Source organism: Carcharodon carcharias, chromosome 4, assembly GCF_017639515.1.
Source record: "Carcharodon carcharias isolate sCarCar2 chromosome 4, sCarCar2.pri, whole genome shotgun sequence".
Classification (NCBI taxonomy): Eukaryota; Metazoa; Chordata; class Chondrichthyes; order Lamniformes; family Lamnidae; genus Carcharodon; species Carcharodon carcharias.
Window position 1 is genome coordinate 133,462,144 of NC_054470.1, and position 20,916 is coordinate 133,483,059.

Genomic DNA, 20,916 nt, shown 5'->3' on the forward strand with positions numbered 1-20,916 from the left:
GGATCAAAATCCTGGAACACCCTCCTTAACTGTGGGTATACCTACACCACATGGACTGCAGTGGTTCAAGAAGGCAGCTTTATCATCTTTCACGAGCAACTAGGGATGAGCAATAAATGCTGGCCTAGCCAGCAATGCCCACACCACATAAATGAATTAAAAAATTACCTCCTTCTCTCGTACCAATGCTGGCAAAAGGATATCATTACAACATGATCAGTTTGTAAAGGCAGGCACCATTACAAATTTGGAGATAGGAATTTATCATCAAAATATATAAAGGACTGGATACATAGCTTTAAAGTGAGATTGTGTGCTTTGTCTAATTATTCCTCATTAGCTAAGACTACCCCTTATTAAGGAGAACACTTGGTCTAGGTTCCCCTTGCGTAAGATCCACTAATCCATTCATTTAAGTATGAAATTTTGCTGTAATATTCCACTTCAAAACAGAAACTGCTAAATGGGGGAAAATATGTAACACTCTCCACATGAACCTGTAGTTGCAGTTACGTTTGTAGGTGACCTTGTGATGGGGTTTTGGACATTGTAAAGGCCTATCACTTAAAAGACCATATCAGTAAATGATATTGCATTGAGAATCAGCATGCAGTTCCATTGCAAAACCACTGGATGTCGGCACAAGAATTTTTGAACCTCCGTCATGGACTATCAAAAGTAGTAGTGTTGTGTGATTAAATAAAATGTATAATTTAAATGTGCCTTCCTCATACTTGTGACTGTTTTAATGGTCTTAAGCAGATTGAATATCCTGACATGCGGCAGTAATATTGATTGAATTGCACATGATCAGTTATATTGTTTTATTTGTGCTAAGGCATTATATGACCGAGGATTCCCTGTTCCCAAACCAGTTGACTTCAACAGACATGCAGTCGTCATGGAGCTCATAAATGGCTACCCCATGTAAGTATCAGCATTCTTTCAGAGCAATGTCATTATTTTGTAAAACAGTTTCTTCAAGATATTTTAATGCCAGAGAGAGGCACTCGAAGCAGAGCTGGGGAATAGTGGCCTCTGTTACGAAATGAGCTAAGTTCAGCACTGATCTAGCAGCTCAAAGCTGAGCATTCATGCAGTGTTGTGGGCCATTAACAGCAGCAGAATTGTATTCAATAACCTGTAAGCTCCTCACCTGGCACATTCCTCACTCTACCATCAACCCTGGTTCAATGAGGAGTGCAGGAGAACATGCCAGGAGAAGCACCAGGCATCCCTAAAATGAGGTGTCAACCTGTTGAAGCTCCAGCCACAAGAGCACACTAAAGAGCAGAAGTAGCATGCTATGCCAACCTGGTGAAGCTACAACACAGGGCTACTTGCATGCCAAACAGCATAAGCAGCAAGTGAGACAGAGCTAAGTGATCTCACAACCAACTGATCAGATCGAAACTCTGCACACATCCAGTTGTGAATGGTAGTGGACAGTTAACCAGAGGAGGTGACTCCACAAACATCCCCATCCTCTAAAATGGGGAGTTCAGCATCGACGTCTCTCTAGTTCTTCCTGTCCATGTGCCGATTGAATTTTATGTGCATCGATATTAAGTTACATGCGCCACCAGTAGAAATGGGGAGAAAAACTAAAGAATTTTTACCTTGATGGGTGGGCAGGCCCCACCGGTTTGACAGCAGGCAAGCAGCCGAACTTTGTCGCCGAAACAGGGCCCACCGCCATTTTGAGTGGGCAGGCCAATTAAGGCCCGCCCAGCAGCCTGCCCAACAGGAAGTGCTATGCACTTCCTGTGCTGGGGGGTGGAGGGATTCCCCATCTGTCAACGTGCGTTCTTTCGCGCATGCACGCAAAAGAGCGCACATCTCCCTGAGGCTAGTGCTGTCTCAGGGAGATTATTAACAGTGTCAAAAACATTAAAAATGTAAAAATTAACATGTCCCCCTCATGTGACAATGTCACACAAGATGGAAAATGTTAATAAAAAGGACATAAACTTTATTAAGTTCTTAAAAACGGACATGAAACCTCATTCCGTCAGTGGATGAGTTTTCATCTATCATCAGAAGCCCGCTGGGGCTCCTGGCCTGCCTGCCAGCCTTAAGGTTGGATGGGCAGTGTCTTTAATTATCTTAATGATCCTGTCAATGGCCTTAATTGGCCATTGAAAGGTCAGCGGGCAGACAGCTGATTTCGCTGTCCGTCCGCCTTCCTCAACATTTAAATGGACCGGGATGGCATTGGGGGTTCCTCCCGACGTCATCCCACGTCATTTTCCCGTCAGCGAGCGGGCCCCGCCCCTAAATCGCCAAGGGGAAAATTCTGCCCTACATATAATATTTTTTTAAAAGTTACCATAAATATGGAAGAATAAGAAAGAATACCACCTCCAGCCATTGACATGGTAACATACTAGTCCACAAGTAACCCAATTTACTGAATTAGACTTTAAATTTACCATGGTGGCATTTGAACTCCCAGCTTCTAGGTTTTAATTTCAGTACCATAATCAGTACAGTCCCATACATGAGAGAGGTTTGTTAGTTTTTAGTATTGTAGTATTTTAGTCATTTGAAATAGGAAAAGTTGAATTGATAGCTCAAGGCAAGGATATTTTGTTTCAATTTGACAAGCTCAAAATAGAACTAAGGAGTTGCCTTTTGAATTGATGAAAAATGTGAAAAACGCAACTTATAATTTTTTTGGCTTAAGTGTTTTCTTTACTTAAAGTTGGCATGAATATTGAGGAAAATAGCTCAGTAATTTCTTCACATCAACAATCATAAGGCAGAGGTATAACCTCACTGTGAATTTGAAGAGAGAATGGCTGTTGTAAACTGGAGGGTGAAGGTCAGGGAGACTGTCCCAGTGAATAAAGTGAATATTGAAGGGAGAAATGATCACTTGAAATGGAACGCGAACTGAGGAAGGGAACTTTGGTGAAGAGAGAATGGCATCCCAGGAGGGAGAATGACTGTTGAAGTAGTTTTTGGGGAAGTACTGAATTTTGAAGTATATACCATTTTTAATGTCTGTCACCTTGCAGAGAAAAGTGAATTGGGGAGAGAGCATATTTGGAAGTATACACGGTTTAAAATGTCCCATGAAATAAGCTCACAAGAACCTTTTTTGTATTATTATTATTATTATTAGTGACCTGGGCTAGGAATCTAAAACTTTTCACCAACTCCCTAGAATTAACCTTGTATTTTAATATGTCAAATGTCTTTGGGATCAATCTTTCTTTAATAAATCTGCAAAAACCAGCAACATAGGACTTGGGAGAAAGAGTGGCAGAATGAGTAGATCAGTGGTATTAACTGGCCCAAAAATCCTCTTACTAACTCTAACAACTCCTAATAACTTACTAACTCATTCAACTTGCCTCCTGCTCACCGCTTCCCACCTCAAGTTCGCCAGCTTGCTGTGGGCAAAGGCTCGGGAGAGGGTTGGTGAAAAGGAGGAAGCGAGCAAGAGGGGTTGTGAGTGGAAGGGTCAGGGAAGGAAGTGGCATGGGGAGGGAGATGGCAAGTCACAATGTCGGGGAGGGAAGTGAGGGGCGGGAGAGGTGACAAGCGGTCTGCAGGAAAGTGATAGATTTATGCTTCAGGAACTGACACATGAGAGTTTTGGCCGTTCATTCCACCTAACTAATCATGTGAGGCATAGCTCTCTTCCATTAATTTCCTGTCATGAGGGAGTCTACCAGTTCTTTTGTGGGCTAGAGTGACAGTGAACCTAATTTAAACATCAGGATGTGAGTGGCTGTAATAATTAAGTGCACATCACTTGGAACTTTGTGTGGCCTCACAGGCATACACTTTGGAGGGAACACTGCCCAGTGCAAGAAGACAAGGCTCAAATATTCGCAATCATCTTCCGTCAGAACAAATGATCCATCTTGGCCTCCTGAGCCTTCATCCAATTTGATTCATTTCACGTGATATCAAGAAATGGCATAATGCACTGGATAAAGCAAAGGCTATGGGCCTTGCCAACATCTCGGCTTTAGTACAAAAATCTGTGCTCCAGAACTAGGCCTGGCCTTAGTCGGGCCGTTCCAGTACAGCTATAACTAGGCATGTACCCGACAATGGAAATTTGCTCGGGTATGCCTAGTCCACAAGAGCAGGACAAATCCAATCTGATCAGTTAGCAGCCCAGTCTATTCTCAGTTATCAACAAAGTGATAGAAGATATCATTATCAACGCTGTTAAGTGGCACTTACTCTGCAATAACCTGCTCTCAGATGCTTAGTTTATGTTTTGCCAAAGCCACTTGCCTCCAGAGCTCATCACAGGAAAGAGTTGAGTTCCTGAAGTGAGGTGAGATTGACTGCTCTTGACATCTAGGCAGCATTTGATTGAGTGTGGCATCGAGGAGCCCTAGCAAAATAAGTCAATGGGGATCGGAAGGGTCAACTCTCCATTGGTTGCAATCATACCTGGCACAAATTAAGATGATTGTGGTTGTTGGAGTTCAATCATCTCAGTGCATGGCATCGCTGCAGGAGTTCCTCAGGGCAGTGTCCTAGGCCCAACCGCCTTCAGCTGCCTTATCAGTGACTGTTCCTCCATGATAAGGTCAGGAGGGGGGATGTTTGCTGATGATTGCAAAGTGTTCAGTACCATTCACAACTTTTCAGATTCTGAAGAAGTCCATTCCCACATGCTGCAAGAACTGGACAACGTTCAGGCTTGCGCTGATAAATATCAGATGACATTTGTGCCACACAAGTGCCAGGCAATGACCATCTCAATTAAGAGAGAATCTAACTATTTCCCATTGATGTTTAATGGCATTACAATTGCTGGATTCCCCCACCATCAAAGTTCTGGGGGTCACAAATGACCAGAAACTTAACTGGACCAGCCATATAAATATTATGGCTATGAAAGCAGGTCAGAGGCTGGGAATTCCAGCACCCACAAGGCATGTCAGGAGTGTGATGAAATACCCTCCACCTGCCTAAATGAGCGTAGTTCCAACACCACTCGGGAAGCTCAAAACCATCCAGGACAAAGCAGTCAGCTTAATTGGCAACTCATCCGCCAACCTAAACATTCCCCCCCCTCTGCCAACAGAACATTGTGTCAGCAGTGTCTACCTTCTGCATGATGCACTGCAGCAGTTTATCAAGCTTGCTAAGGCAGCACCTACCAAACCTGTGACTTCTACCATCTAAGAACACAAGACAGTGGAAATCATGCCTGACAAATTTATTAGAATTCTTTTGAGGAGGTAACAGACAGAATAGATAAAAAGGAACCAGTAGATGTAATATATTTGGATTTCCAAAAGGCTTTTGATAAGGTACCACACATAAGGCTACTTAATATGATAAGAGCCCATGGTGTTGGGGGTAATATATTAGCATGGAATAAAAAGGCGACTTATTATTTAAATAGAGAGAAACTTCAGAATGCTTCAGTGCAGAGAGATCTGGGTGTCCTCGTGCATGAATCGCTGAAAGCTAGTATGCAGGTACAGCAGGTAAAAAGGAAGGCAAATGGAATTTTGGCATCTATTGCTAAAGGAATAGAGTATAAAAATAGGGAAGTATTGTTGCAACTGTACAAGGCATTGGTGAGACCACACCTGGCGTACTGTGCACAGTTTTGGTCCCCTTACTTGAGGAAGGATGTAGTTGCATTGGAAGCGGTTCAGAGGAGGTTCACTAGATTGATTCCAGAGATGCGCGGCTTGTCTTATGAGGAGATATTGAGCAGTTTAGGCCTAAACTCGCTGAAGTTTAGAAGGATGAGAGGAGATCTAATTGAGGTATACAAGTTGCTAAAGGGGATAGACAAAGTAGATGTGGAGCAGATGTTTCCCCTTCTGGGGCATTCTAGAACAAGAGGCCATAGTTTTAGGCTAAGGGGTGGTAGATTTAAATCAGAGATGAGGAATTACTTTTCTCAAAGGGTCGTGAATCTGTGGAATTCACTACCTCAAAGAGTGCAGTGGATGCCGGGACGCTGAATAAATTTATGGAGGAGATAGTCAGATTTTTAATTAGTAATGGGTTGAAAGGTTATGGGGAGAGGACGGGAAAATGGAGTTGAGGCCGAAATGAGATCAGCCATGGTCGTAATGAACGGCTCGAGGGGCTGAATTGCCTACTCCTGCTCCTAGTTCTTGTGTTATGTTCTTATGGATAGAGGGTTAGCTAACTAATAAAAGACCGAGTTGAAGTAAGGGGGGCGTTTTTGGGATGGCAACCTGTAACCAGTGGAATGCCACAGGGATCAGTGATGGGGCCACAATTATTCACAATATATATCAATGATAATATAAATGAGGGAGGTGAATGTACTCTTGCCAAGTTTGCGGGTGACTCAAAAATAGGTGGGAAGCCAAGCAGTGAGGATGACACAAGGAGTCTACAGAGGGATGTAGCCACGTTAAGTGGGTGGGCAAAAACTTGGCAGATGGAATATAATGTTGGAAAATGTGAGATGATGCACTTTGGCAGGAAGAATAGAAGAGCTGAATATTATTTAAATGGAGAAAGACTGTAGAAAGCTGCAGCACAGAGGGATTTGGGGGTCCTCATGCATGAATCACAAAAAGCTAGCTTACAAGTTCAGCAGATAATGGGGAAGGCAAATGGAATGTTGGCCTTTATTTCAAAGGGACTGTCCGCAGAGAGTATCATTGCGCCTTTTACATCCTGGTGCTCCAACGGGGAGACAAGCTGGCTGACGAGGAGCTGGAGGTCTCCTTGGATGAGGAGAACAGCAGTGGGGATGAGGGTGAGGAAGTCCTCAATGGTGATGACAACGGGGATGAGGCTCTCGCACTGGCTAGGCGAGGCAGGTGTGCTCGGGCAGCCCTCATTGCTGCCAGATTTGTGGAGGACTATGACAACATGCAGTGAGGTGGCCCCCATAGATCCTAACATTGCAGTTGTGAAAGTTCAACTCCAGTCTGGCTTATGGCAGCACCAAAAGCCTCTGTAAGAATACTTCTGTCATGGAGTGGAGGTCCTAATAGTTGCTCGATTGCAGGGAGATGATGACACCGTGTAGTAAGGACACTCCATGAATCTTCACATAGCCTCTGTGAGTGTCTAACTCCTGTCTGACTGAGGGCAGCTCACTTGTGCTACATGATCAGGGCCATCTCAGAGACACAGCCATGAAACTTTAGATGCATCCAATGCTGTGTCCGCCTTCACCACCTGAGCCCTTCAGGAACTGATGCACAGCATCAGTAGTCACAGATGCTGGTGCGATGGGGGCCAGCCTCAACTTAAATGCCCTGCAAGCACACAGAGCGAATGCAAGAACTGTGTGGCACCTGCCCACTATATTCTAGCAACAATGACCAGCACCGCTGAGGAGCAGACATCAGTAATATTTCCAGGGAGTGTGAGGCTGGACAATCATTGTGGTTTGGAGGCTGCACAAAGCACAGGGAAGAGGCCCTGGACTGAGACACCTGCCTTTTATCTAGTGCAGAAAGGTTTCACATCTGAGTGACAAGAACATTGCTCATCAGAACAAGGAGCCACAGGCAGAGGGACATTCTTAGGAGTTTATTGACAATAGTGAACAGTATGTACAAGTGACCAACACCCGTGCCCACGCTGTGCAGCTACTTTTCCTTAACTGTCCTAACCCTGTCGCTACGTCTTGGTGCTCCCCGGGCATCCACAGGAAGGTGGAGGCAGCCTGCTGACTACGACGCCCTGGCTGTGATTACTTTAGCGGGCGCCCTCTGGAGGGCCGAGAGATGAAGGGCCCAGGCCTGCTTTCGGGGTCCTGATGTGTGGCAGTGGCACCCTCCTCAGCCTGTGAGGTTGGAGCTGCAGAGGTCACAGGAAGAAGAGATTCGGATAGGCCAGACACTCCCGGAGTCGCCTGGGTGGATGACCCTGGCGTGTGCACATGCTGATCTCCCCCATGGGCACCTGAGGGCCACTGGCTGACTCCATGAAGCGAAGGGGTAGCTGGAGTGAGATCGAGCTGCCCGGCATTCTTGTGCACACACTGTTAGAGGCCAACTATGGCATCAGCGATGGAGCTAAGCCCACGCAGCAGTACAGGAGCAATGTCCTGGACCAAGGTCTCCATGGGGGCCGCCATCCTGCCAGTGTTGACTTTAGTGCATTGCAATGCCGGCACTATCACCTCAATCTGAAGATGGATGGGCTCTCCATCATGCCTTGCAATCTGAAGAGTGCAGCGGACATCCCTTCCTGATGTTCCCTAGCTTGCCTTTGCAGCTCCAGCAACTGTGACACGATCGAGTCCAGACGCTCATCATCTGACTCTAGCTCAACAGGTTCCTGGCCTCCAGGAGCCTTCCGAATGCCGGGGACCTGGGAAGACTCTGCCACTGCCTGCTGTGGATCAGACTGTGCACTGTGCTCACCAGTATGTGATCCTGTGCCTACTCTAGAGCTAGGTCCCACTGAGGTGTGTCTCTGAACAAGTGAAGGGGTGAGTGCTGTGTCGCAACTTCGAGGAGGGTGCCTGCAGATTCCCCTTCGTAGTTTTCTTCGGGGCTTGATTGGAGGCCCTGGATCATGGACTCTGTCAGCTGTTCGGCAGATGTGCCTGTGAAAGCAAGGAGAGATAATTAGTGCATGGCAGTGGTCTGTGAAACAGGACACATCACTCACAGCATGGCTCTCTGATGGATATTGCACTGCTGGATCCTCACTTTGTAGAGCAGCACTGACATCACCGTCAGCACTGGACCGGTCCAGATGGTGACAGCCAGCTGGATGACTCTGTTTTCAAAGTCCATGAGAACCTTGATTTTGGGCATTCCAAGAGAGGTTTGCGACCTCTTGTGTGCCAGCTTGTCCTTCATGGATAGAGATGGAAAAAGTATAAGCAGGACGCCTGCTGGGCCAGATGGTAGATGTGCCTGGCCTGTGCAGGGTGGTGAGTGGTCCCATGGACAGGTTGAAGACAATGAAGGTGTGTGAGAGAGTGAATGGTGGTCCCTGGAACTGGCAGTGAGTGAGGGTCCTGTGGATGTGTGCTGGGTTTGTGAATATATGAATTGAGAGTGATGAAAAGAGTGGCTTACCCTGGTGGAAAGGAGGAGGTCATTCATCCTCTTGCAGCACTGGGTGGCTGCCCTCTTCAGAAGGGCATTGGTGCTGACCACCATTGCCACTGCCTCCCAAGCTGAATTGGTCACATTGCCACCCATCATGCAGCCAGAGCAGGGGTACAGGACATCCCGGCAGGCCTCCACAGCATCCAGCAGTCGCTTGAGGGACCCATCATTAAACCAGGGGGCTGCGGTCTTTTTTCCTTTGCTGGCCATGTCTCCCGGCAGCAGTGGTGAGCTGGCAGTGATGAGCGGTGTGCTGGTGGCTGCCTTTTAAACATGAATGCTGGCATGATGCAACGGTGGGATGATGGTGGAAGGACAAATGAGAGTTCGCCATGGAAACACTGTTTCCCAGAAATGCATAAATAATGAGGCGGGTTTGACCATAAGACATAGGAGCAGAAATTAGGCCATTCGGCCCATCGGGTCAGCTCCGCCATTCAATCATGGCTGATAAGTTTCTCAACCCCATTCTCCTACCTTCTCCCCATAACCTTTGATCCCCTTACCAATCAAGAACCTATCTATCTCGGTCTTAAATACACTCAATGACCGGGTCTCTACAGCCTCCTGTGGCAACAAATTTTATAGATTCACCACTCCCTAGCTAAAGAAGTTTCTCCTCATCTCTGTTCTAAAAGGTCTTCCCTTTACTCTGAGGCTGTGACCTTGGATCCTAGTCTCTCCTACTAATGGAAACATCTTCCCCACGTCCACTCTATCCAGACCTTTCAGTATTCTGTAAGTTTCAATCAGATCCCCCCTCATCCTTCTAAACTCCATCGAGTATAGACCCAGAGTCCTCAAAGTTCCTCATATTTTAAGCCTTTAATTCCTGGGATCGTTCTCATGAACCTCCTCTGGACCCTCTCCAGGGCCAGAACATCCTTCCTGAGATACAGGGCCCAAAATTGCTCACAATATTCTAAATGTGGTCTGACCAGAGCCTTATAAAGCCTCAGCAGCACATCCCTGCTTTTATATTCCAGTCCTCTCGAAATAAATGCCAACATTGCATTTGCCTTCCTAACTACCGACTCAACCTGCAAGTTAACCTTAAGAGAATCCTGGACTAGGACTCCCAAGTCCCATTGCATTCCGGATTTCTGAATTCTCTCCCCATTTAGAAAATAGTCTATGCCTCTATTCTTCCTACCAAAGTGCATGACCTCACACTTCCCCACATTGTATTCCATCTGCCACTTCTCTGCCCATTCTCCCAACCTGTCCAAATACTTCTGCAGCCTCCCCTCCTCAATACTACCTGTCCCTCCACCTATCTTTGTATCATCTGCAAATTTAGCCAGGATGCCCTCAGTTCCTTCATCTAAATCATTAATGTATAAAGTGAAAAGTTGTCCCAACACTGACCCCTGTGGAACTCCACTAGTCCCCGGCCGCCATCCTGAGAAGGATCCCCTTATCCCCATTGGGACAATACAACTTGAAAGCCCACCATCGTGGCTAGTGGGTAGCACATCATTTTACCTGCCCGCTACCGCACTTGGTGCAAATCTAGGAAAATTCCACCCATAGATTTCAAAAGAACCAGGCAAAGAAACATGATACCCTGAACAAGCCGAATTCAAAGTGAGTTCTCTTCAGCCCTTTGAAGACAGCAGCTTAAGGCATAGATGCTGATGGATTTTTCACACTTGTAAGATCTTAAATGCCTTCCCTTACACACAGCTTTTGTTCTTTTATACATATTTACCCCTTTGATTGCAAATATCCATTGTTTCACAATGTCTTTGGACTTTATCTTCCTGATAATAAAAACCATTCAGCACTAAATTTTACCAGTAATCTTTGGCAAAAATAAACACATTGTTCTAAACTTCACCTGGCTTGGTGACACATTTCACTCCCTCTTTTGAAAACAATCTGGTCTGGTTTATTTAAAAGTGCAAATGTTCCCTTGACATCTGTGTTTCTAAACTTTTCCATGTTTACCTAATTAACATTTCAAGCTTAACTTTTCTTCTTACATCAAAGCACCCAGACAAATTCAATTAACTCACACACACACATATACACATCCCATTATTACTCGATTTTACAATAAATTCCAATAATAGTATGAGAATTATTATATCTTCCTGACATCCCCTTCCGTATTGAAAAATCAACCATCATAATTTAAAAAGACACTTCATTTTTATTAACCCATCTTATACTCTCTCCTATACTTATCGATATACTTTCACTGTTACATTACCAGATGCATGCATTAACATACTATACATACAAATCCTTCACATCAACAAAAATAAGTCCAGTTCAGAGCCAAGGCTTTTTAAATGTCCAATTTTCCTTTAAGCTTCAAACTCTTGATAAGGCATCTGCAACCAGATTTTCTCGTTCAGCGACATGTATAATCTGTAGATTAAATGGTTACAGTAATAAACTCCATCTGAATAGCCTTGCACTTCTGTCTCAAAATTTGACCAGAAACTTTAAAGGATTGTGGTCTGTATAAACAATTGTTTCTGACGAATTATTTGCCACATAAATTTCAAAATGCTGTAATGCTAACGCCAAAACCAAAGTCCCTTTTCAGCCATTGAATATCTTCTCTGTTGTTCACTTCCGTGAAAAATAGTCTTATTGGTTTTTCAATTCCAGTCTCACCTTGTAACAGTATGGCCCCAATGCCCACACCAATTGCGTCAACGGCCAACTTAACTTGCTTGGCGTAATTGGGTATTGTCAAAACTGGTGTCATAGTTAATACAGTTTTCAAGTTGTTAAATGCCTTCTGACACCCTAGTGTCCATTGAAACTTTTTTAATCGTTCAGTCAGTGGAGCACCCACATTGCTAAAATTTGGTACAAATTTCCAATAAAACCCACTCATGCCCAGAAATCTCTGTTTGTTGTAGGCACGGGGCAATCCACAATAGCCTTGACTTTCACATCTCTCAGAGCCGCCTTACCATGTCCAGTGGTATGGCCTAGATATGTAACTTGCGTTTTTGCAAAACCACTTTTAGCCAAGTTTTATCACCAAATTAGCTTCTTGTAATCGAGCAAGTAATTCTTCCAGATTCTGTAAATGCTTCTCCCACATAGGACTGAAAACTATTAAGTCATCAATATAAACAGCACAATTGCTCAGACCTGCAATTACTTTGTTCGTCAGTTTTTTGAAATGCCGCAGGTGCATTCTTCATACTAAATGGCATGACTTTAAACTGATATAGTCCGTTTGGCATCACAAAAGCCAATATCTCCTTTGCCCTTTCCGATAGCAGTATTTGCCAATATCCTTTTAGCAAGTCAATCTTTGTGATAAATTTTGATTGTCCCACTTTCTCAATACTATGCTCCAACCGTGGTATAGGATATGAATCCGCTTTTGTCACCTCATTCACCTTTCGATATTCCACACACGGCCTTTGTGTTTCATCTGGTTTCAGTACTGGTACAATAGGCGAACTCCAGTTACTGTAACTAGACTCAATGATATCATTCTGAAGCATGAAGTCAATTTCTTTCTGTACCTTGTAACTTTGCTGGATTTAATCTATAAGGACAAAAATAAAAATACCTGGAAAAATTCAGCAGGTCTGACAGCATCTGCGGAGAGGAACACAGTTAACGTCTTGAGTCTGTATGACTCTTAAACAGAACTAAGGAAAAATAGAAGAGAGGTGAAATATAAGCTGGTTTAAGGCGGGGGGGGTGGGACAAGCAGAACTGGATAGATAGCCAAAATATGTCATAGACAAAAGGATAAAGAGGTGTTGACGGTGGTGATATTATCTAAGGAATTTGCTAATAGGTGACATTAAGGGTAGAAAGGACGAGCAAGGTTCTATCACCACCGTCAACGCCTCTTTGTCCTTTTGTCTATGACATCTTTTGGCTATCTCCACCTATCACTGGCCCTCTATCCAGCTCTACTTGTCCCACCCCCCCTTAAACCAGCTTATATTTCACCTCTCTTCTATTTTCCCTTAGTTCTGTTGAAGAGTCATATGGACTCGAAACGTTAACTGTGTTCCTTTCAGCAGATGCTGTCAGACCTGCTGAGTTGTTCCAGGTATTTTTATTTTTGTTTTTGTTTTGGATTCCCAGCATCCGCAGTTTTTTGCTTTAATCTATAAGGATGTTGCCTTACCCAAAATGCAACTTCTATAGACACATCATGTATAGCTAAATCTATCCTCTCCAACTTATTTCCACAAATAACTTTGTGTGACTGCAATAGCTTTTCCAAATCACTTGGATACTTGTCTGGAAGGTAATTCAATGTCACGTTTAAATTTTCAAGTACCCACTCATTATCCAATTTGGGAAAATCAATTTCAGAATCTTGCCTTTCTACTCTTTCTCGTTATCTACCACCACTAAATACCTCTTTTTGTTCCTCTTCCCTGTCAAAAGTACTGTCAAAGTACTTTTTAAGCATAGTTACATGACACACCCTCTGCTTGTTTCTATCTGGAGTATTTATTAAATAATTTACTTAACTTTTCAATCCTGTAAGGTCCACTAAACCTTGCCTTTAAGGAATTATCCAGTACTGGTAACAGAGTTAGCACTCTCTCCAGCAACAAAATTCTGAGCTGTAGCTTTCCTGTTTGCTTTCACTTTCATCACTTGCTGTGATATTTTTAAATCTTTCCTAGCCAACTCACATGCTCTATCCAATCACTCTCTGAAGTTTTATACATAATCCAGGAGAGTAGTTTCTCAGTTTTGACCCACCAATTTCTCAAATCAATTGCAGTGGTCCCTTATCATGTCCATAGACTAGTTCATAAGGACTAAAACCAGTCGACACATTAGGAGCGTCCTTAATAGCAAATAACAAGAATGGAATTCCTCTATCACAATCCTGTGGATAATCCTGACTGTACGGCCTCATCAGAATTTTTATGTTTTATGCCATCTTTCCAAAGCCCCTTGTGACGCAGGATGGTAAGCTGTTGACTTCAACTGTTTTATCCCCAAACTGTTCATTATATCCTTAAACAGCTGTGCCATGAAATTTGAACCCTGATCTGATTGTATTTCCTTAGGTAAACCATATCTTGCAAACAAATTTAGTTAACTCTTCCACAGTCATCTTTGTTGTAATATTTCTCAAAGGTATTGCTTCAGGAAATCTGGTAGGCATATCCACTATTATCAGTAAATACTGATTCCCACTTTTTGTCTAAGGGAGGTGTCCTACACAATCAATCATGACCCTAGTAAAAGGTCCTTTAAATGCTGGAATTGGAATTAAAGATGCCGGCTTAATCACTGCTTTGGTTTCCCTATCACCTGACATATGTGACATGTTCTACAAAATTTGACAACATCCCTATGCATTCCAGGCTAAAAAAAATGTTTTTGTGTTTTTGTTTGCATCTTTCTAATTCCTAAATGTGCCCCCATTGGAATTTCGTGAACTATCCTCAGAATCTCATTTCTATACCCACCTGTGATGATAACCTGGTGTACCTCCCTCCAACTTTCATTTGCTGCAACATTATAAGGCCTCAATTTTCTTATTAAGATATTACCCTTAAGGTAACATTCTGGAATACATTTTGCCTCTGTTTCTGAGTAAGCTATTTGATATAAATGTTTTATTTGCAAATCCTTTTTCTGTAACTCCAATACCCTCCTTGAGTTAAACATTCCAGCTGACTTGTTTTCCAGTCTTTCTTCCTGAACAATGTTATCAAACACTATTAGCTAATTGGATTTCAACACCCTCTTTCAGCCTTTGAACTGTCTGTCCTTCTTGTTTTTCTTGTTTCAACCTATAAGCCTGTGATCTTGTTATCACACAATCCAGGATGCTGTCTCTGCAACACTTTTGTTGGAGATGCCGCTACAGGCTGCTCAACTACCATAGGCATCACCCACATTTGTAATCCAGCTATATAATTACCCAGAATAAAGGGAACCCCTGCAATGGGCAATTTTTCCACCACTCCAACAGTCACCTCACCTGTTTTCCACTTACTCTTTGATTGGTTTAACATCTGCATGAACCCCACTTATTATCTCCTGTTCCTGCAATACTTCCTCTGAACAACAAATATCACTATCCCACAACATTAAGGATTGACTAGCCCCTGTGACCCTTAAAATGTTAACATCTTTACTCCGCCCTGTACGCTTGGAAAGACTTTCTCTTCACATATAAAATCATTAAACGTTTCTACAACTTGCTCCTTAGAATTCTCTTGGGTAAATTGTGAACACATTCCCACTTCTTTACCTATCACTGATTCTTCTTGTTTTACCTGTACACAAACCACTGTTTTTTCCTGTGCCTGAACCTCAGAACCCACAGTACTCTTACTTCCGGTACTTTTCTGCACCCCTACAATTCCAACAGATTTTCCCTGCAATTTCCAGCGCACTGACTTTGTGTGTCTAACTTTATTACAATGAAAACACCTCAATTTTCAAATGTCACTTCTGCCCTCGGCATCTTCCTTTTTATTCTGAGGAAAATCTTCCTGCAAATTTCCACCTACTCCTCTTCCCTGATTACCTACATTCCTTTCACCTTCCCACTTTCTATCCTTTTCCGATTTAAAGGATGACAAGAAAAAAGTTTGGTTCTATGAACTAACTCATAATCTTCAACTGTCTCTGCTGCTTGCCTTACAGATTCAACTCGCTGTTCCTCCACATGAGTTCTCACTACCGAAAAAATTAAATCTTTAAAATATTCCAAAATAATTACTTCTCTTCGAGCTACATATGTTGTCTCTATCTTTAATGCCTGTATCCACCAGTCAAAATTACTTAGTTTTACTCTCTCAAACCCAATGTAAGTTTGCTCAGGCTGTTTTCTCATATTCCTAAATTTCTGTTTGTATGCCTCAGGAACCAACTCATACGCACTCAAAATAGCCTTTTTTAACCACATCATGTTCACTGATACAAAAACAAAAATTGCTGGAAAAACTCAGCAGGCCTGACAGCATCTGTGGAGGGAAAGACAGAATCTCTCCTTTGCCTCCACCTATCACTGGCCTTCTATCTAGCTTCACCTATCCCACCCCCCTTAAACAGATGCTGTCAGACCTGCTGAGTTTTTCCAGCAATTTTTGTTTTTGTTTCAGATTTCCAACATCCGCACTATTTTGCTTTATCATAGTTCATTGATGCCTCTTCTGACAGTGAAGCATAAACCTCATGTGCTCTACATACCAACCTGGATTATAACAACAATGTCCAGTTTTCCTGTGGCCATTTCATCTGTTAAGCCAACTTCTCAAATTAAATAACGAATCCTTCAACGTCTCTTTCGTCAAACTATTGAACAGCTTATACAAATTTAAACATCTCCCCACTGGGTTCTGATCTGGAAATAAGTCCTTCCTTGCCTACTGGCGTCTCTTTTTTAACTGCCTACATTTTTTAGCTGGAACTCTCTTTTCCTCTTTCTCCCTTTTCTAACCTCACCATTTCTAATTCCCTTTCTTGTTTCTTTCTCTCACATGCCTTTCTGCCTGTTCCCTTTGAAATACTCTTTCTTTTTCTTTTACTGCTGCCTTTAGTTCCATTTTTTTCATTTACAACTGAATTTGAGCCCATTCCAATGAACGACCCCTTGGAGAACTTGGTCTCTCGGGTATTCCTTCCAATTTCAAATGCTGTGCTATACCTTCAATTATATCTGTTTTCTTCACCCCTGCAGGTAACCCCAATTGTAACTCCTCTGCCAATTCTATTAACTTAGCTTTAGTTACCTTTTGTAAACTAGCCAAAGTTATAACTTCAACTCCCAAACAAGTCTGTGCAACTGCCAAAGCTATATTGCAGTCTCACCACTTAATAAAAAACCTCACACCAACTTCTGAATTCAAAGTGCTTCTCGTACTCGTAACTTTAAGATTCACCGACTCCAAAAAATCAAGGAATTTCAAATATATCCCGCAAAGAGACCCCAAGTTTTATTATTACACAGCAGATGGTAAATGCTGAGTTGTTCAAATCCCAGAGGGAATCTTGAAACAACTGTAACAACTAATTTTCAATTTGTATAAATTTTGAGATGCATGTCTTAAATTCAGTAGTAATCTCATTATGAATGCTTAGTTGACTTCCCAACGCACTAATGGAGTCAGCTCAGCAGGGAACATAAGACTCAGGAGGAGTAAACCATTCAACCCGTCAAGTTTTTACAAAGCTAGAGTAAATAATTATTAATTAGAGAAATGATTTTAAATACATACATAGATGTACAAATTACTATGAAACTTGATACCCTGAAACAGTCAAACAAAGTGAGTTATCTTAACTTCAGTCCTTTGAAGACAACAGCTTGAGCCGTAGATGCTAATAGCTTTTTCACACTTGTAAGATCTTAAAATGCCTTCCCTTACACACAGCCTTTGCTCCTTTACCACCTTTGAATGCAAATATCCATTGTTTCACTATGTCTTTGGAGTTTATCTTCCTGATAATAAAAAACATTCATAGCATTAAATTTTACCAGTAATCTTTGGGGAAAAATAAACACACCGTTTCTAAACTTCACCTGGCTAGGTGACACATTTCATTCCCTCTTTCACAAACAATTGAGTCTGGCTTATTTAAAAATGCAAATGTTCCTTTGACATCTATGTTTCTAAACTTCTCCATATTTACCTAATTAACATTTCAAACCTAACTTTTCTTCTTACATCAAAGCGCCCAGACTAATTCAATTAGGTCTCTCTCTCTCTCTCTCTCTCTCTCACTCACACATATACACACACACACACACATACAAAAAGGCACATCCAATTATTAATCTATTTTACAATAAATTCCCATAATATTATGAGAAGTATTATATCTTCCTGACAGACAGACAAGAAAGTGGAGTTGGGCCCACAATCAGTTTAGCCATGATCTTATCAAATGGTGGAGCAGGCTCGACGGGTCAAATGGTTTATTCCCTCCTGAGTCTTATGTTCCCTGCTGAGCTGACTCCATTAGTGGGTTGGGAAGTCAACTAAGCATTCATAATGAGATTCTGTTGAACAACTGTCGACAAACCATCCTGAGCTGAATCCATTAAAACCTTGGAAGGCAGCTAGAAGCGCAGCCATCTGTCAGAATTTTAAAACAGCCAAACACTTGGCTGTACAAAACTTCAAGGAAAAAAGTCAAAGTTTTGGGCATATTTCACACCATCTCTAGATTTCACCATTGTACAATCCGGAATAGCACTTTATCCATTGGATGATATACTCTGATGCATCTGAAGACTTGTCCACTTCCCAATATTGTTCAGTCCAGTGACAGCATGCCAGATGTCAGAAGTGACAACCTGGTAGCCAAATTATTTAATGGTCACTTACCTTTCTAAAACAAAGCCCTTTTGTCACTCATTGTTTTTAACAACATATATAACTTATGCTAGACCATTTCATTATGACATGTGATGTTGGCAACAGTTTTTGAACTTACCTTTCATACACTTCTCTACTGCAAAACATGGTTGACGACACTTGTCTGCTGGTGTGAATTGTATTGCCTTCCAAAACCAGCCAACTCCATGAAAATTGCAAAAGGAAAGGAAATGCTCCCTTCCACAATGGTGCCAGCAACATCGGGACATCAATGTGTGGGATCCTATCCCTTATCCCAGGCCAGTGAAAATTGTTGACACCTTGAATGGGTGCAGGAATCATGGATTTGGACCCTGCCATTTATTTTTGTGCACTTTGGCCCGTGTTGAAACTGGAAACTTCAGCCCAATGTGCAGATAAATAGAGGTTTTCAGTACCACTCTAGAAAATCACTATTAAATTGTTGAGTGTGTTATCAAAGCTTTAAGTAATGTATACCTACAGACTTGGAAGTACTTTCGCCATATATATTTTTCAGCCATCATACTTGAGCCTTTTAAAAATAATCATATGGGGGAGAACATACAAGAATTTCACTTAAATTAGGGTGCTTGCCAATTTGTAACTCTAACTTTAAAACATTTTTCATTGAAACTAAAAGTTCCAATTAGTAAGGAAAATCAGACGAAGTAGAATGAAAACGTTGATATTTTTAAAATTCTTTAAACGCCAAGATATTAAATAGATTTATGTTTCTTTTAGGTGCCAAGTTCGTCAGCTTGATAATCCTGCAGCAACCTATAGCGAATTAATGGACCTTATTGTGAAACTTGCTAATCATGGTTTAATTCATGGTGACTTCAATGAATTCAATTTAATGTTGGATGATGAAGATCATGTCACAATGATTGATTTTCCACAGATGGTATCTACATCTCACCTAAATGCTGAATGGTAAATACAGAACCAAAAATTTGAATTTATTACTTTTTATTTTGTGTGGAGTGACTGCAGATTAGGAATGTATGCTACTCTGTTTCTTATACATGTTCAACACTGGTTTTCTGATTTGCATTCTGCTGCTCATTAAGTCATTTGCAATTGTTTCTGCTCTTCCACGATGCACATTGACAAAGTAAGACTAGACTTCCAGCTTTTCTTTGAATTGATAGATGTGTACAATCTGTTGATTTGTATAAAGCTGGTGGTATCTGTGCATGAAGTGATTATGACCTTGATCTAATGGAAGACTATGAATATGATAAAAACTGGAGAATGTAAGAAAAATATACACAACATGGAACAGGGAGGTCCTGAAGCCCCTTTAAAAAAATAGATTACTGTTTTTGGTGGACATCCTTTTATGTTAGGAGTTCTAATGAAGGGTCTCCATTCGAAATGTTAAGCTATTTTCTTTCAGGTGGTCGGAGATTCATTGTGTATTTTTTGCTTTTATTTTGAACTTCCAGAATCTGCAGTTTTTTCCCTTTCATGTTACCCTGTTGAGACAGAGTTTCAAGTATTTAGTTTTCAGGGCAATGGAGCAAAGGGGAGTGATGGTGTTGTGGTAATGTTGCTGGACTAGTAACCCAGAGGCCCCAGCTAATGCGTTCAAATCCCACCATGGCAGTTGGTGGAATTTAAATTTGGTTAATAAATCTGGAATATGAAGTCAATCTTAGTAATGGTGACCATGACAACTATTATTGATTGTTGTAAAAACCCATCTAGTTCAATAATGTCCTTTAGGGAAGGAAACCTGTTGTCCTTAATTGGTCTGGTCTACATGTGACTCCAGACCCACAGTAATATGGTTGACTTTTAACTGCCCTCTGAAGTATTCACTTCAAGGGCAATTATGGATGGGCAACAAATGTTGGTCTCGCTATTGTCACCTACATCCCATGGAAGAATAAAGAAAAAAACGTTAAAACGTGGTAGATGTACTCTCAATTTCCTGCATGAAGAATTCTTAATTCCACGTTTAAAAAAAAAGGCGCTCATCAGAGGCAAAATAAGTTTCAATAGGAAGGAAGAATTGGGTTAATTTTCCTTAACTACAATCCAAATGGCTTTTCTACCTTTGCTGGTGAAACAGTGTATTTCACAGAATCACAAAATTTTAATGGCACAGAAGGAGGCCATTCGGCCATTGTGTCTGTACCAGCTCTCCAAATGAGCATTATGACCTGATGCCATTGCCCTGCCTTTTCCCCGTACCCTTGCACATTGTTTCTATCCAAATAATCACCTAATGCCCTCTTGAATGCCTCATTTGAACCTGCCTCCACCACACTTCCAGGCAGTGCATTCCAGACCTGAACCACTTGTGTGAAAAAGTTTTTTCTCACGTCACATTTGCCTCTTTTGCAAATCACCTTAAATCTGTGCCCACTCGTTCTTGATCCTTTTACGAACAGGAACAGCTTCTCCCTATCTATTCTGTCCAGCCCCCTCATGATTTTGAACATCTCTATCAAATCTCCTCTTAGCCTTCATCTCTACATGGAGAATAGTCCCAACCTCTCCAGTCTATCCTCATAGCTGAAGTTACTCATCCCTGGAAC

At 42.1% G+C, this 20,916-nt stretch overlaps 1 protein-coding gene across 1 annotated transcript in view; it reads left to right on the forward strand.

Annotated features, from left to right (window-relative positions):
* Positions 1–20,916, forward strand: part of riok2 (RIO kinase 2 (yeast)) — a 63,059-nt gene that overhangs the window by 19,576 nt on the left and 22,567 nt on the right. The window contains exons 5-6 of the mRNA XM_041185250.1: positions 839–927; positions 19,112–19,303. Of these exons, the coding sequence (XP_041041184.1) occupies positions 839–927; positions 19,112–19,303 (281 nt within the window). The remainder of the gene's footprint in view (positions 1–838; positions 928–19,111; positions 19,304–20,916) is intronic.